Consider the following 15963-nt stretch of genomic DNA (forward strand, 5'->3'; position numbering starts at 1 on the left):
TAACATGTTTCTTTTGTAGTAGCATTAAATAGTGTAAGTGTTGGGTACTGTTTTCACTTTGTGCACAGTTGAGCTCAGTTCAGACTTTCTGTCTGATTTCTTCTTTGAGGGAGTTATTTGGAAGTGTATTGTCTAAATAGCAACAACTTTACATTTTTCAACCAAAACCAACCACCACATGTACACCCAAAACACTGGCAGAGGACTGTGGGTAAAGGACATGGAAGAGCAGTTGCCAGAAGGCCTGGCCTCCCACGGGGTCACAGTCCTCGTTATCAGTCCTCGTTATCAGGATACACAGGCCAGAAGTCGTGGCCACTGCTCCCCGTGACTTTGATCACGATGACAGTGTGAACTGGGAAATCAGGAGACCCCAGAGGAGGCTGTGGTGTGATTTGGATGCAGAGCATGCGAGGAGGAGCAGCCTTGGTTGGCTCCTCAGCCCGCGTCTGCAGAGTGACGCCTCACTGACTCGGGCTCTCTTCCACACTGGGACCGAGCGCTCATCCGCTGTGAATGTGCTGCACCTGCTCTTCTCTAGTGGGTTTTGGTTTACATGCACTTCCGGCGATTGTGAATCGTGCTGCTGTGAGCATGGGTGTGCGGACACCTGAGTTAGTGCTTTCAGTTCTTTTGGGCGTGTGTCCGGAGGGGCACTGTTGGGTGGCGGTAATTGTGACGTTATTTTTGGAGGGGCTGCCACACTGTCCCCAGCTACACTTCCCCACCAGCTCGCAGCAGCCCCGACCGCTCTGCTTCACCAACCAACTGTTATTTTTAAAAAGTGTTATTACGCTGCGTGCCTGCCGTCCGAGGTGGGCTCGCCTTCACCACGTGGGTCCACAACAGTGATTTTCAACCTGTGGGTCACGGCTCCTGTGGGGCTGCAAATCAGCTGTTTACCTTACAGGGCACCACAGCAGCACGATTACAGGAGTGAGGTGGCAATGCAGAGATCCGTGCTTGGGCCAGCAGCGTCAGGAGGGCTGAGGCCTGCTGCTCCAGCAGCTCTCCCCGCCCTGCTCTCCCCAGCCTGCTCTCCCGGCCCCCAAGCTCTGCTAACTGCTGCTCAACAGCTTCCGCACCCAGCTCTCCCCACCCTGCTCTCCTGGCCCCCCAAGCTCTGCTGACTGCTGTTCCTCTCTCAGTTCATGTAAGTGAGGTCATGTAGGACTCATCTTTTTTTTTTTTTTATTTCTGGCTAATTTAACATATGTCTTGTGAGTTCCAGTTCATGTTGTCAGAAAGGACGGAATGCCACCATTTTTATGGGGAGCTACTTTATGGTTAGACAACATGTGTTTGTCATTGGTGTTGGTGGAAGCGGGTTGGCTGCTCCCCCTGGCCGTTGTGGATGGAGCTGAATAAGAACAGGATTGCGGCTGCTTCTTCAGCGCCTTTGAACAGGCTTTTAATGTTAGTGAGGTCCATTTTTTCTCCCTCGTGGAGTATGAACTTGTCACATGCTAAATCCCAGCTTGTATTCCAGTGTGTGTTGGATGTTCCCTCCAGCACATGTGAACTAAGCCTGGCACGTCCTGGACACCCTGATTATGACACAGCTCTAGCCATGAACTACAGCCAAGGAAAAGTCACTGAGATGACCCTGGTTTCTGTCTTTCACGGCACATGGGTCTCCAGTTGCCCCCCACAAATTTTCTCTTTTACAGTTTTAATTAACTTTTTCCTCCTTTTTTTGAGACAGTGTCTCATATATCATGAAAATTTATCGCGAAGACCAGGCTGGCCAGGCTGGCCTCGAACTCAGACATACTCCTGCCTCTGTTTCTTGAGTGCTGGGATTAAAGACTTGGTTGACACATTTCCTTTTTATTAAAATATGCTCATTTCCCCAAATACTTCTTTTGCTGATTCCTCGTTTTGTTTCGGTCTTGCTGTTGCATTTCCTTCTGGGTCTGCTCTGCTGCCTCCTTTACCACTTTACAGCTATCAACTTATTTCCTGTGTTCTATTTTTTCTCTTTTCTTTTTTTTTCCACGGCCAGAGTGGCTCATGGCATTTGCCTTTACTTCTTTACGATGCCTGTTTCAATTCATAGAAGTGTTTTTATTGTGTATCTGTCCATGCTCAGAAAGCCAGGATTATTCATTAAGAAAAACTTGGCTAATGATTAAAAATGTGCAACAGAAAACTGCTTGGTGGAACACTCTTTTCTGCTGGTACCTTTGTGGATTTTGTCGTCATGCTCGTTAAACTATATCTTATTTATTAGGTACTTGTTTAGGGATTGTTTTTTTAGTCTTTTCTCATTTTGTGGTGCTGCGGTACATTCTAGGCAAGTAAGCGTTCTACCAACTAAGTTACATCTCCATTTGTTGTTTTTTTGTTTTAAGAAATTAAAAATTGACTGACTTTTTGACAGTTTTGTACACGCATGGAGTATATTCTGGTCACACTTGTCTCCTCTTTCTTATCCCCACCACCTCCACTAATTCCCCAACTCCAGATAGCTTCTTAGTTTTTTGTTTTGGGGCCTCACGCATGTTAGAGAAATGTTGACTACTCAGTTGTAGCCTCATTATTATTTTAAAAACTGTGCAGAACATAGTGCCAAGAATTAGTGATTCAGCTGTGATGTTTTTAGATGACTTAATATTTACATGCTTGAGGCACATTGGCATGTTACCGGTCTGAGCACTAGAGCTTCAGAATGTGTTGTGCATATCTAGGCGAGTCTTCAATTACAGACCTCTTAATTATGGATGTGTTTACTCAAGTTTTTGCTTTTCTTAAGCTTTTATTTCTTATTTACTTTGTTTTGCATGTATCTAGTGAGATGTAGTTGGTTAGAACAGATGTCCTGGGGGAGGAAGGTAACATTTGCCGGGCTGTGTAATCTGTGGTAGGCTTCTTAGGAGTTTACATGAGAGAGACAATTAAAAAAATTAACAGATGGGAAAAGAGGTTATCAGATGATAAAGTAGCCTGGTTGAGTGCGGAGTGTGAGCAGGCTAGAGCACGAGTAGGTGTGGCGGGGCTCATCCAGGACTCAGATGGGAAACCTGTTTGGTTCCCAGCACCCACATAAACAGCCAGGCCTCATGGGGTACGCTTGCAAGCCAGCCTGGGGAGATGGGACTGAGGTGTACCCTTCTGGCCTGCTGGTCAGCCATCCTAGACTAAGTGCTGCATTCCAGGCCCCGGAGAGCTCCTGTCTCCAAAAAGAAAACAAAGCCTGGTGTGGGCCTTCCCAGCTTTTATCGGAGGCAAAGGGAGGAGGGTTTGAACTCTCTAGAGTTCAAGGCCAGCCTGGGCTGCATAGCAGTTCCAAGACAGTCCGAGCTGCTCAGTGAGACTGACTCAAAACAAAACAAAGTAGCAAGATGGAGGCGCCTGAGAATACCTGAGGCTGTCTTGGGTCTCCGCACAAGTGTTAGGCCCATCATACCAAAGGTGTATGTGTGTGCTGACACATAAAGAGGACGTGATTGCAGCAGCAGAGGAAGAGGACTTGGCCAGAGGCCTGAGGGCCTCATGTGGACATTTAAAATGCTGAGAGAAGCAAGGGGCCTCTTGAGCAGTAGACAGGGCAGCTGAATGTTCTGGCGACTGGGCGCTTAGTCGGTGTTGAGGGTGAGCTTGGTAGAGGCCTGTGGTGAGAAGCAGGGACTAGACTCCACTTCAGGAGCGTTCTGGTGAGTGAGTTCTCTAGTTAAGGAATAGAATCCTATGGGAAGTTATCAGAGTAAACATCCTTCGACCTAATCTAAGGAGAGGAGGAAGAAACAAATCCAAATCAAAGTAAGCCTTCATTTTAATATAGCTTGTTCTTAAACAAAATAGAATAAATGATTCACACAGTTGTCTATGATTTCCATTTAGATCTGTCTTCATCTCTCTCATTGTATACTTTATAATAAGACTTAATTTTACCCAAGTTTTCTTTCTTAGACTTGTTTGTAGTGTATAAGTCTGCTTTGTATGTTTCTAGACATTTCTCACTTTAACGATTATCTTAGGGCTTTCCAGTTTCGTTTCCACCTCTTACCTTGCTTTCACTAACTAATAGTTTATGTGTAGCGTCTGCTCTTCATTTCCAGGAGTCTTCTTGTTCATTTTTATTCTATACTTCCCTGGGAAAAGGAAAAACCCAAGTTAAAGGATAAAGTATAGTTATGCTTCATGTACCAGTAGAATTGTGAGAATTCTAATGGTTTTTGGCTGGTTTCCTTATTGTTAGAGTGTCAGTGTGTTTACACAGACCGGGACGGTCACTTTCCGTGGTCTCTTGTTGCAGGAATGATGCAGTAAACACAAGATGTGTGGTAGCTCTGCCAGCGTGGCATGGCACACTGTTGTAGAACCTGTTAAAAATAGAAAACTGGGGTTGGAGAGGTGGCTCAGTGGTTAAGAGCGCTGTCTGCTCTTCCAGAGGTCCTGAGTTCATTTCCCAGCAACCACATGGTGGCTCACCAGTCTATACTGGGGTCTGATGCCGTCTTCTGTGCTCATATGCATAAAACAAATAAATAAACCTTTAAAAAAAATAGAAAACTGTGTATGAGATGGTGGCTTCCAGAATACCGGGAATACAGTGTGAAACACGCGGTAATAGTCATTTATTATCACCTGGTATGGTGCCCTGCACAAGAGTTTATATTATGTCTTTTATTACCGCAGCATGATAGGTGTGTATGTATGTCAGTATTACTACAGACGTGAGGAATGTGCCACTCTAGGATGTTAGGACACTGTGACACTGTGATATACTTATTGTCTGCATCTGGTGTTTGCACTGCACAGGACTGATTCAGTATGAACTGGGTTTTTTTTTATGCGTGTGTGTGTGTGTGTGTGTGTGTGTGTGTGTGTGTCCATAGAAGCCAGAAGGGGGCATTGGATTGGATCCCTTGGCGGTCTAGATGGTGAGCCACGCAGTGTGTGTGTGTGCTCTTCTGAAGTTGGGAATGCTGGAGGAGCAGTGAATGCTCTTCCTTGCTGGGCGTGTCTGCACGCTCAGGATGGACTTTGAAACCTTGTGAAGACTTTGACTCTTCAGTGAGGGTGACCGCTGCCCTCATGCATAGGAGCAGAGGCGGAACAGCTGGAGAGGTGGGCGCTCTCTCTGCCGTCAGGATGTGGGGGTGTAGTTAGGACATAGTTTTTGGATGTGGTAAATTTTAGGTACTTCTGACCAACCAGTTTTGCTTATAAAAATGTCTAATCTTGAGGAATTTCTTCCCTTTTTTTTATTTTCATGACCTGAAGAGTTTAGTTCTGTCGTCTAATGGAACTAATGGAATGTCTCGCTTTCTGGATTCCTTGTTCTCTAGTAAATGTGTGAAGTGAAATATGCTTTTTTTTTTTTTTTTTTTTTTTGAGACAGGGTCTTACTGTATAGCTCTGGCTGTCCTGGAACTCACTGTATGGAACTCACTGTGTATAGACCAGGCTGGCCTCAAAATCCCCTGTGTCTGCCTCCCCAGTGCTGGGATTAAGGGGCGTGCCGATGTGCCCGGCTGAGCTGTCCTTTGGTAGGAAGCATAGATGACTGTCTGGCCATAGGTGTGTCTCCTCTTGGTATCCTCTGTCCCACCATTTGACTGAAAACCTTGTAAAGAAGCATTGCAGCTGGGTGCAGTGGTGTGGTGGCCACACAGAGAGATCCTTTCTCTGGAAAAAAGAAAAGCATTGCAATGTCTGTTTCTGTTTTTGTAGAGTGAGTAATCTGTAGGGAAAATGTGTCAGGATTCCTAACAGCGGTAAACATGTGTCATCATTCTCAATACTATAAGCGTAAAGAAACATTTTCTCAAATTTGTTTATCATATTATCCAAAAATGAAAAAAATCTTCCTGTGTATCAGAGTAAGAATAAGGGCTGTTGAGATGGCATACGTGCTCTCGATGGCCCCAGGTGGTTTTGTTAGAGGCTGGCCCTGAAAAGTCACTCCGTGGTCCATGTCACTGTCACAAACATTCTGCTTCCAGAATTCTGCAGTGTTAAATGATTAGCCTCTTAAGGAATCTCGGCTAGAGATAATAAAATTTTTTATTTAATTTTATAGGTTTAAATGAAACACCAGATGTTCGCAGCTTTCCAAGGTAAGTTTAATGTTTTCTGTTTTTGAAACAGTGTAATTGTGTGTATTAACTTGAGGAGCGTGTTCAGAAATGAATTGCAGTTACTGAAATTGTGTTGATAATGAATTTATTACCACCTCAGCCTACTGCTTTATCTTCAAGATGGTAGGCTCGGGGGCACAGTTGTTTCTACCCACCATGTACACTCAACACCTGCATCTGTGTTCACACTGACCCGTCACACGGGACCCTGCGTGTCGTTTTCCACCTGTGCCACGTTAGTGCTCCAAAAGCTTCAGGATATTTACGCGCTGGGTCAGGGAGACCCATGCTGCACTGCAGGTGGGTGGCCTTAAACAGCGGCCTTAATCTCTGTGCTCGAGGCAGGCAGGTGTCAGTGAGGTCGGCCTGGGCTATGTGATGAGAACCTTGCCCAGAAGTGTCAGGGTTAGTGTTGCCAGTGTTTGTCCTCTGCCCACCGTAAGAAGATCCTGCCTTGGCTAATCTTAGGTTCTGACGGCTGCTGGGAAGCCCTTGTCTCCTGTCTGACTCCTCTGTTTCCTTCTCTCCCTTCCTTCTTTGTCCCTTGCCCCCGAGTCAGGGTCTCTCATAGCCCAGGCCGAGGACAGACTTGTATGTACCCTGGGATGTGAGTGAAATGAGGATATGAGCGCCTCTAGGTACGGTTGAGGGAAGGACTTTATTGTAGACCTGAGGGGGAGCTCAGCCAGAGACATCTGGAAGGTCGAGACTGGACCATGCTGTGAGAGGAGAGAGAGGAAGAGAAGAGAGGACAAGCTGACCAAGAGCAGAGAAGAACCAAGGGAGCCCGTGGCCCAAAACTCAGATTTATGTAGGAACCAGGGCTACGCCAGCCCCTGGGCTGGAGAGCCTTAGGGAAGTTGGGAGGGTGTGCCGAGAGGAGCCACAGGTACTGAGTGAGCCTTGGCCTGGTGTCTTTGGGACCTGGCAGGGTGAACTTAAACTTCTCATCTTTCGGCTGCCCTCTTCCAAGTGCTGGAGTACAGGTTTCTGCAAGCACGCTTGGTTGATTAGCTGCGGGGAACCGACTCCAGTCCTTCCTTCGTGCTGCAGCACGTGGCCTCTGTCCCTGCTCCCCCACTCCCTCGCTGTGTTCTAAATCTGTAGCCTTCCTCTTTAAAGACATGGGAGGGGACACAGCTGGAGGGGGGAGAAGGCTGACCTGGCAAAGCTCCACAGTGGAGGACCAGAGTTCAGGCCTCTAGCCATAGGTAAGGCTTCTGCTGCGACAGCCTGCCTGTAACCCCAGCACATGGAGGTGTGCACAGAGAATGCTCAAACAGGTGGATTCCAGACTAGCCAAACCCCTGGGTCCAGTGAGCTGTCTTGGACAGTAACAGAGAGAGACGGATACCTTGAGATAGCTATGCAGGGTGCAAGCCACAGGTGAGCTCAGACACACGACATGCAGACGCCAGAACACACACGTGCGCTGAAACAAAGAGATACCGACTCTTAACAGACATGGCTGTCTTAGGGCTCCTTGGCTGTGAGAAGACGCCGTGACCACGGCGGTGCTTATAAAAGAAAACATTTAATTGAGCTTGAGCTCATCGTCTTCGCGGCGGGAAGCGTGTTAGCACGCAGGCAGACGGGGTGCTGGGAAGGTGGCTGAGAGGTCTACGTCCAGATCAGCAGAAACTGAACCCCTGGGCCTGGCCTGCGCTCCCGAAACCTCAGAGCCTACCCAGTGACACACTTCCTTTAATAAGGCCACACCTATTCCAAAGAGGCCGCATGCCCCAACCCTCTCAAATGATACCACTCCCTGCCTGCCCGTCGGGCTGTTTTCAGTCAAGCTACAGCAGCCTCGTCTTAGCTTTCCACCCGCGAAGACCATTGCTTTTAGGGAGGATGTTTTTAGGAGTCTGAGGTGAAGACTTGACTATGCCGTCTGTGGCCATTTATACAGTGCGGCCTGGTGGACCATGGGTAATGGAACACTTAGAACGAGGGTGTCTTAAACGGAGGGTGATGTGTGCGTTATTAGACATGCTTGTTTATGGGGCTTAGAGTTGAGGGTTGTGCTCTTTAAATGGTATGTTTAGTGTCTGTGAACATCAAATCTAGACCTGTTAATTTTACTCTCTCCTTTCTCCGTTTAAGTGGAAGGGTTGTGCCAGTGCAGCCAGGCCCCGGCACAATGAGGCGCGGCACCTGTCTGGAGAGGGGGCGCCACTGAGGGAAAATGGCGGAGAGGAGCGGGAAGATCGCTGCCGGCCAAGCGTACATCGAGGTGGAGTATGACTATGAGTACGAAGCGAAGGACAGGAAGGTTGTCATCAGGCAGGGCGAGCGGTACGTGCTGGTGAAGAAGACCAATGACGACTGGTGGCAGGTCCGGGCGGATGAGAGCTCCAAAGCCTTTTACGTGCCGGCACAGTACGTCAGGGAGGTGGCTCGCAAAGCGCTGATGCCGCCGGGGAAGCCGCTGGCCGGCCTGCCGGGTAGCTCCGGGAAGACGGTACCGAGCGTGCACCTGCAGAGGCCGACGGAAAACGTCAACAAGATGCCTGAGCTCTCAAGTTTCGGGAAGCCAGTGTCCTCTGCTCAAGGCACAGGTCTTATTCGTGATGCCAATCAGAATTTCGGACCCAGCTATAACTCAGGCCAGACTGCTAACCTCAGCCTGGACCTGAGCCACAATAACGGAAAGTTCATTGACTCGCACTCTCCCAAATCGGCCAGCCAGAACAGGACACGCCTGTTTGGGCACTTTCCTGGCCCGGAGTTCTTGGATGTAGAGAAGACCGGCTTCTCCCAGGAGCAGGCCTGTGACTCCGCTGGAGAAGGCTCAGAAAGAACACACCAGGACTCGGAATCCGGAGATGAGCTCAGCAGCAGCTCCACCGAGCAGATGCGGGTAAGAGGGGCTTGTGCCTGCACGCTTGCCTCAAGAGCCATGGCACTGTCCCTAAGGCCGGCGGGTTGCGAGGTGCTTGTTTTGCTTTATATGTTCAGAATGCATGGATTCTACTCTGAATTATAGAGCAGGAGAAAAAAAATGTGAACCAGCTTGTGACATTCCTAGAGAGGTGCCGTGCGGTGTCCAGTGAACACGCCTTGTGGGGCTGGAGCCGATGTGAGCTTGCAGAGCTCTCCTGGTGTGCCCTGGGAAGCGTGTCTTTAGTGGTGGCCGAGCCTCGCTCTGTTTCTAGCAGGTGCTCAGGTGTAACGTGTGTGAGGAAAGATGCCCTGACATGTCATTGGCCAAAGCTCGCAGCGCTGGAGCAGGATGTGCACGGTGACTAAATGTGCTCGCAGCCGTGTGCGCGTGTCCCAAGCATTTCCCCTGATCGTGAGGGCCCACAAAGAAATGCCTCGGTGGTTTGCTCTTTCCTTTTCCCCTGCCTGGCTTTCCTTTCAGATTGTGTTTGTTTGCTGGTTTATGTTTCAAATGACGTCATTTAAAAGCACATGTATGAACTTGAAACCTTGTGTATTTGGGCAATTCTGACTTTTAAGTGAATTTTTAATTTTAAATTTAAAAGTAACTATTTGGTTTGAAGTTGTGTTGCCCTTTGAGTTGTTTTTTGTTAGTTTGTGATGAAGAGAACCTCCCTTCCCCCTCTCCCTCTCCCTCTCCTTCTTCCCTCCCTCTCTCTCTCTATCCCTCTCTTTCTTCCTCCCTCTCTGCCTCTCCCTCCCTCTCTCTCTGTCCTTCCCTTCCCCCTTCCCTCTCTCTCTCTCTGTCCCTCCCTTCCTCCTTCCCCCTCTCTCTGTCCTTCTCTTCTCTCTCAGTGCTGAAAACTTAACTCTAGGTCTTGGGCTTAATAGGTATGTGCTCGCTGCCGAGCTAAACTCCTAACTCCTGTGATAAAATTATCCAGGTCAAGCCAGTAATTAGGCTGCTTGTGGGTATGGTCTAATTCTGTAAATTGTGACTCTGTTTAGAGCATTTTTGGAGGCTATAGGAAAATAGAAGATTCTGTCAAGAAACGTCCAGTGTTTGCAGTGAAGGCATAAAGTAGCACTTCTGTGGGCTCTTCAGTCTTACTGTGAAACCCCAACTCTGATGTCCAATGTGGAGTTTTTGCTGAGGCTGGATGTGGTGCGTGGCTTGAATCCTAGCTCTGGGGAGGCAGAGGTAGGCAGATCTCTGAGTTGAAGCCGGGATGGTCTATATAGCAAGTTCTATACTACCTAAAGCTACATAGTGAGACCCTGTCCTTAAAACACGAGTATATGTTTACATGTATACGTATTTACACACTTACATATATATGGACAGAGATCTTTCTGAAATTTTGCTTTATGTAGTTCCTTATGGAACCTGGAAGCCTTGGGAAAAGATGTGTTTTCTATTCCATCCAGCCATAATCATTGTCTCGCAGCTAAAATTATATTTTATATTCATGGTCACAAGCAATCCAGTGTCTTCTGGTTATAATCATCTTAAGTTCTCTGCACTGGAAGTTCATGGCTCTTGATCCCTCCCAGGCCTAGCACTGTTTGCAAGTCTTATAAAGAGTTCTTTGGCAGGCTCTTAGCTCTCCATGGCAATGCACTCAAACCTTTTGCTTTTTCTTCTTTTTGCTGATTCACTTATACTTTGCTTTGCTCCTATCAGATCACTTTGCCGTATACTTCACAACAGAAAGTAAATTTCAAACAAAACACAAAAAAGCGCGGTATAGAAATAGAGAGCTCATCTGCATAGTAGTCAACAGCACTGGCTTTCATTCTCCTCCAAGGCCAGCATTGCCAGCTGTGTGGTCACTGGGGAAATTGGCTGGTTTGACTCATTCTGTGATGCTCAGGGTGAGGCCTGGCCTTCCTGTGTCCTAGGCAAACACTGCCCTGAGCTATAGCCGAAACTAAGGGTATTCCATTTATTTCATGTATATGTATGTACATGTGCCATATGCATGCACACCTGATAACTGCATGAAGCTAAGGGTGCAGAGTGTTTGTCCTGGGAACAGAACCCTGGTCCTCTAGAGCTCTTAACCGCTGAGCCGCCTCTTTAGTCCTGAGGGGAGAACTCCGGAACCTGTGTTGAGTAGTCACAGGGATGTGGGTGTGTAGTAGGGCCGCTGCGTGTCTGTTCCTACTTATTCAACTACCAGGTTTGCCCGCCTGCCTTTCTCTGTGTTTGTGGGTCAGCACATCAGAGGAAGCTTGGCATCCCTTGAGGCCGCAGGCCTGGGCCACACTGAGATGAGGAATTGCGGGCAGTGGTGCTCAGTGTGGCGAGGTAGGCTCCTCACATGTGAGTGGAGCAGCACACTTCCCCAGAAGGCTCGGATGAGCAGGCGAGCATGGGGAAGCCTGCTGATGAGGCAGCCACCCCTTCTGTTTACGCGCCCCGGGGCTGAGTAAACAGGAGTTGAGGGTTAGTGAACCAATACCGTGGTGGTGTGTTAACAGAACTGTGAAACACACTTGCCCCCATGATTCTGATTATCTCTCCTGTTGCTCCCACCACCAAATCTGTTGACAATTACCTTTCTGCTGGTACAGTGGAAACATTTCCTATTCTGTTAAAGTGTACTCATCTCAGACTTGCTCTGTACTTTTCTGTGAGCTTTTGCAAAATACGATGTTATGTTCATCACAGATTCACTGTTAAGTCTTTTCTAGAAACATCATATATTAATATGTGTACATATGTATATATACACACACACTATTATAGTGTGCACACACGTGTGTGCATGTGTGGCACCCACATGCAAGGCAGAGCACCCTCAGCTGCCTTGCTTGCCTTACACCTTGTGTTTGAGGCAAGGCCTCTTGCTTACCGCTACCCTGTGTGCTAGCTTGCCGTAGGAGTGTTCTGGCATAGCAGATACTGCTGCTGCATCTAGCTTTTTGGTTGGTTTTTCGAGACAGGGTGTCTCTGTGTAGCCTTGGCTGTTCTGGAACTCCCTCTGGCTTTGAGCTCACATCACCGCCTCTGCCTCCAGGGTGCTGGGATTACAGGTGTGAGCCACCATTTCTGGAGCTTCTGTGTGGGCTCAGAGGAGCAGACTCCAGCGGTCTCAGGCTGGGCAGTCAGCGTGTTACCTCAGAGTGCAGATTTGCTGTGTTTTTCCCATGTTAGTAACAGTCTGTAAACGCTTTTCCTGTGCTGGTTCAGTGCTCTGTTCTTTACTGGCGGAGCCGTCTCCCCAACCCCTTTCCACTTTGCATTTCTACTGGGATTTGGGAGTTGGTACTAGTCTACATACTGAGTCACCTGTCCTGTAGATGCTTGCAGGGATTTCATCCCGTTGTTAGCTTTCCTTTACCCTTTGCTGGAGTCTCCCAAAACCAGGCTCTCATTTCGATGAGCTCCAGGTATCAGTTTTTTATGTGAGTCATGCTTTGTTTCAAGAGTAGGAGCTCAAGGCATAACAACTTTAGGTGTATTTGGAGAAACAAGCACTAGTGTGTGTGTGTGTGTGTGTGTGTGTGTGTGTGTGTATGTGTATGTATATGTATGTATATATGTCTATCTTCATAAGTACACAGGGATGTATTTTAAGCACTTGGTTTGCACAGGCATACAGGCCTGCAATTTCAGAATCTGTGGATTTCCTGGCACGCTGACACTCCAGGAAGAGTGTTGCTGCTCATGTGGTTGTTACATGCAAGAATCCATTGCCAATTATGAGATCATGAAGAATTACTCTGTGTCTTGTCTTCTCCTGACATTTTTATAGTTTAGGTTTTAATCATTTTGAGTTACTTTTTATGTAAAGTGTGAAAGAAACACCCAATTCCCATTTATTTATTTATCTATTTATTTATTTGTTTATTTATTTATTTTAACCCTTCAAGGCAAGGTTTCTCTGTGTAGCCCTAGCTGTTTGTTTTGTAGACCAGGCTGGCCTCGAACACAGAGATTAGCCTCTGCTGCCTGAGTGCGGGGATTAAAGGCGTGGCCCACCACGGCCAGTCTCCAGTCTCCTTTCGAAGGTGACTGTCTGGTCCTTAGTGCAGTTTGTTTAGTGACAGCTGCTTCATCCAGTAGCTTAGCACCCTTGTGGGAAATCCTTGCTCACACACCCGTGGCTTGTTTTGCTGTTCAATGCCGCCTGCTAGCTTACACTTCACACCCACGGGCCAGTCTGAGTGCTCCGGTCTTGCAGCACTTCAAAACTGTAGAGTGTTAGTCTTCTTCCTTTGTCCTTTTCTGAGAGTCGTATCTTGTCAGTTTAGACAAGTAAACTGGCTGGGATCCTGACAGGGCTCCCACAGTCTTTGAGGCTGTAGAGCTGTGTGCTCCTCTTTCCCCTCAGGGCTGGGGATTGAACGCCAGGCTGAGATCCTTGAGTTACTGGTTCAAGAAGAGGTTTTGGGCCGGAGGTTGGTTGCACAGGTGGGATCGCTGTCACGTGATTCACAAGCATCTGTAACTCCTGCTCCAAGGGCCATGACAACTCTTGTCTCCATGAGCACCTGTGCCCACCCGCACACACCACACACAGATACACACATACATAATAAGGCAAAGGCTAAGAAGACAGTATTTATGCTTCATGTTGATATGTGTTTTAGGTACAGAAATCTGGTTTGTTTGCTTTTTTGTTTCAAACTTTTCTTGTTAGCCTGGTTTCTGGAGAGAAGAATAATTCTTGTCTTTGTTCCTCTATAAAGATTTTTTTCTCTGTTGTCTCTCAAGATTTCCTTTCATCTTTGGGTTTTGTTTTTTTTTAAGATTTATGTATTTTATGTATATGAGTGTTCTATCTGCATTTACATCTGCCAGAAGAAGGAATCAGTTCACATTATAGATGGTTGTGAGCCACCATGTGGTCGCTGGGAATTGAACTCATGACCATTGGAAGAGCAGACAGTGCTCTTAACCACTGAGCCATCTCTCCAGCCCCTCATCTTTGGTTTTTATAGCTTGAATATGATATGCTTATATGTAGGTTTTTTTGGTCCTCATTCATTTTCAGTTTGGAAACCTTGTATTGGCATATCTTCAAGCCAGTTCTACCCCTAGCCATGTTTGGTCTCCTTCTCATACCGTCAAAATCATGTTCTGTTTATGTTACAGGGTTTTCATTTCTTGCTTGCATTAGATTCTTTGGTAGGAGCTCTCTCTCTCTCTGTCTTTTGAGACAGGCTTTTCTTATGTAGCCTTGGCTGTTCTAAAACTCACTTTGTAGACCAGGCTGGCCTTGAACTCACAGAGCTCCCCCTGCCTCTGCCTCCCTTATCTTTAGTTCCCTGTCTGGTAATTCTAGCATGTGTACTGTAGCCAAGTTTGATTGTTACTTGCTTTTGTTACTGTGTTTTTTGTTTGCTTGTTAGTTTTTTCTAAACAGGGTTCTCTGTGTAACCTTGACTCTCCTGGACTCACATTGTAGAGCAGGCTAGCCTCAAACTCAGCCATCTGCCTGCCTCTAGCGCCTGTTTTTAGAATTGGACTTTATTTGGGGTGTTAGGCTTCTACCTCCCTTCCAACCCCCAGCCCTAGGTAGGAGAGAGAAGGTTGCTGGGGAGAGGGGGCGCAGACCCCTTCACGTCCCCTGGCTGTCTAGAGTCGGTGGGACTTTGGGGCACACCAGTCTCTGTCAACAGCAGCCAGCATGCTCGTCCGCCACTGCACCTGGAGGGGAAGCGTTTCTCTGCGCCAGTCCGCCACAGTGTCCGTCAGTCTGGCCCCTCTACACTGATAAACGCTGCAAGACTACCCCGCACAGCACACCATCCCTTTCCAGGCTCCCATGGTTACAGGCTCAGAGCCCTAGACCGCGCCCCTCTCCGAGCCAGCTGGCAAAGGCCATGCTCTGCACGTGACAGTTATCACTGTGGACAAACTATAACCCAACTAAAACCCCACGCTTGGGACTAAAGCAAAAACATGTTTACATAACATAACTGAGTTTACAAGAAACCAAAACTTCACCACACATGTGTCAGAGAATAGTAACTGGAGTGAATAGGTTTGGTAGGGTGAGTGTTAGGCAGATCTGGCCAGAAGTCGGTCCGTGTTTGTTGTTGTAGTTGTCACAGACCAGACGTCTGAGGTTCAAGCATCTGTGGTTTTGGTTTTGTTGCTTTTGGGATTTTGGGGGATTCTATTCTTCTATGATGATGATGATGATGATTATTTACAGTTTATTCACTTTGTACTCCCCACCCTCATCTCCTTTCTTCCCCTCACCCCCAGTCCACTGACAGGGGAGTTCTCCTCCCCTACTGTCTGACCCTAGCCTATCAGGTCCCATCAGGACTGCCCGGATCTTCTTCCTCTGTGGGCTGGCTAGGTTGCCCCACCAGGGAGAAGTGACCAAGGAGCAGGCAACTGAGTTCATGTCAAAGACTGTCTCTTCTCCCCTTCCTAGGGACCCCATGGAGACTGAGCTGCCATGGGCTGCATCTGTCAAGGGACATAGTCCCAGTGTGGCCCACAGTGGCCCTAGACTTGCAAGACTGGCCCTGAACTTCTTGCTTCCCTCTGCCGTGTGAGGGCCACGGTGGTGTGGCACTGTGCCTAGTCCCTTGTAACAGCCCTTCTCTTGTGTACTTGCTTCCTGAGGTCTTTCCTCTGTGTACCACTGAAGCCCACAGCTGGGCGGAGTCACAGTGTTCAGTAATCCTGGGGTCAAATCTCACTCTTAGGCTGCTTGCTGTTGGGCAGTGAATCCCTGTTTCTCTTAGTTTTACTGTTCCCTTAGGGAAGACCAGATGCCTCTTCAGAGGGCCATGGAGTATGGGGAATGCTTTCTCCTGGCTGGATAAGCTCTTCTCGTTTTTGTTTTTTAAAAAAATTATTTATTTTTATTAACTACAGTTTATTTACTTTGTATCCCAACTGTAGCCCCTTCCCTTGTCCCCTCCCAATCCCACCTTTCCTCCCTCTTTTCCTCCCATGCCCCTCCCCCAGTCCACTGGTAGGGGAGGTCCTCCTCCCCTTCCATCTGACCCTAGCCTATCA

At 47.7% G+C, this 15963-nt stretch overlaps 1 protein-coding gene across 7 annotated transcripts in view; it reads left to right on the forward strand.

Annotated features, from left to right (window-relative positions):
* Positions 1 to 15963, forward strand: part of Arhgap12 (Rho GTPase activating protein 12) — a 94493-nt gene that overhangs the window by 10876 nt on the left and 67654 nt on the right. For all 7 annotated transcript variants that reach the window (XM_060380634.1, XM_060380635.1, XM_060380632.1 and 4 more), the window contains exons 2-3: positions 6029 to 6065; positions 8193 to 8949. In XM_060380634.1, coding sequence (XP_060236617.1) covers positions 8275 to 8949 — 675 coding nt within the window. In that variant the 5' untranslated portion in view covers positions 6029 to 6065; positions 8193 to 8274. The remainder of the gene's footprint in view (positions 1 to 6028; positions 6066 to 8192; positions 8950 to 15963) is intronic.

Source organism: Meriones unguiculatus, chromosome 3 (assembly GCF_030254825.1).
Source record: "Meriones unguiculatus strain TT.TT164.6M chromosome 3, Bangor_MerUng_6.1, whole genome shotgun sequence".
In the NCBI taxonomy this organism is placed as follows: domain Eukaryota; kingdom Metazoa; phylum Chordata; class Mammalia; order Rodentia; family Muridae; genus Meriones; species Meriones unguiculatus.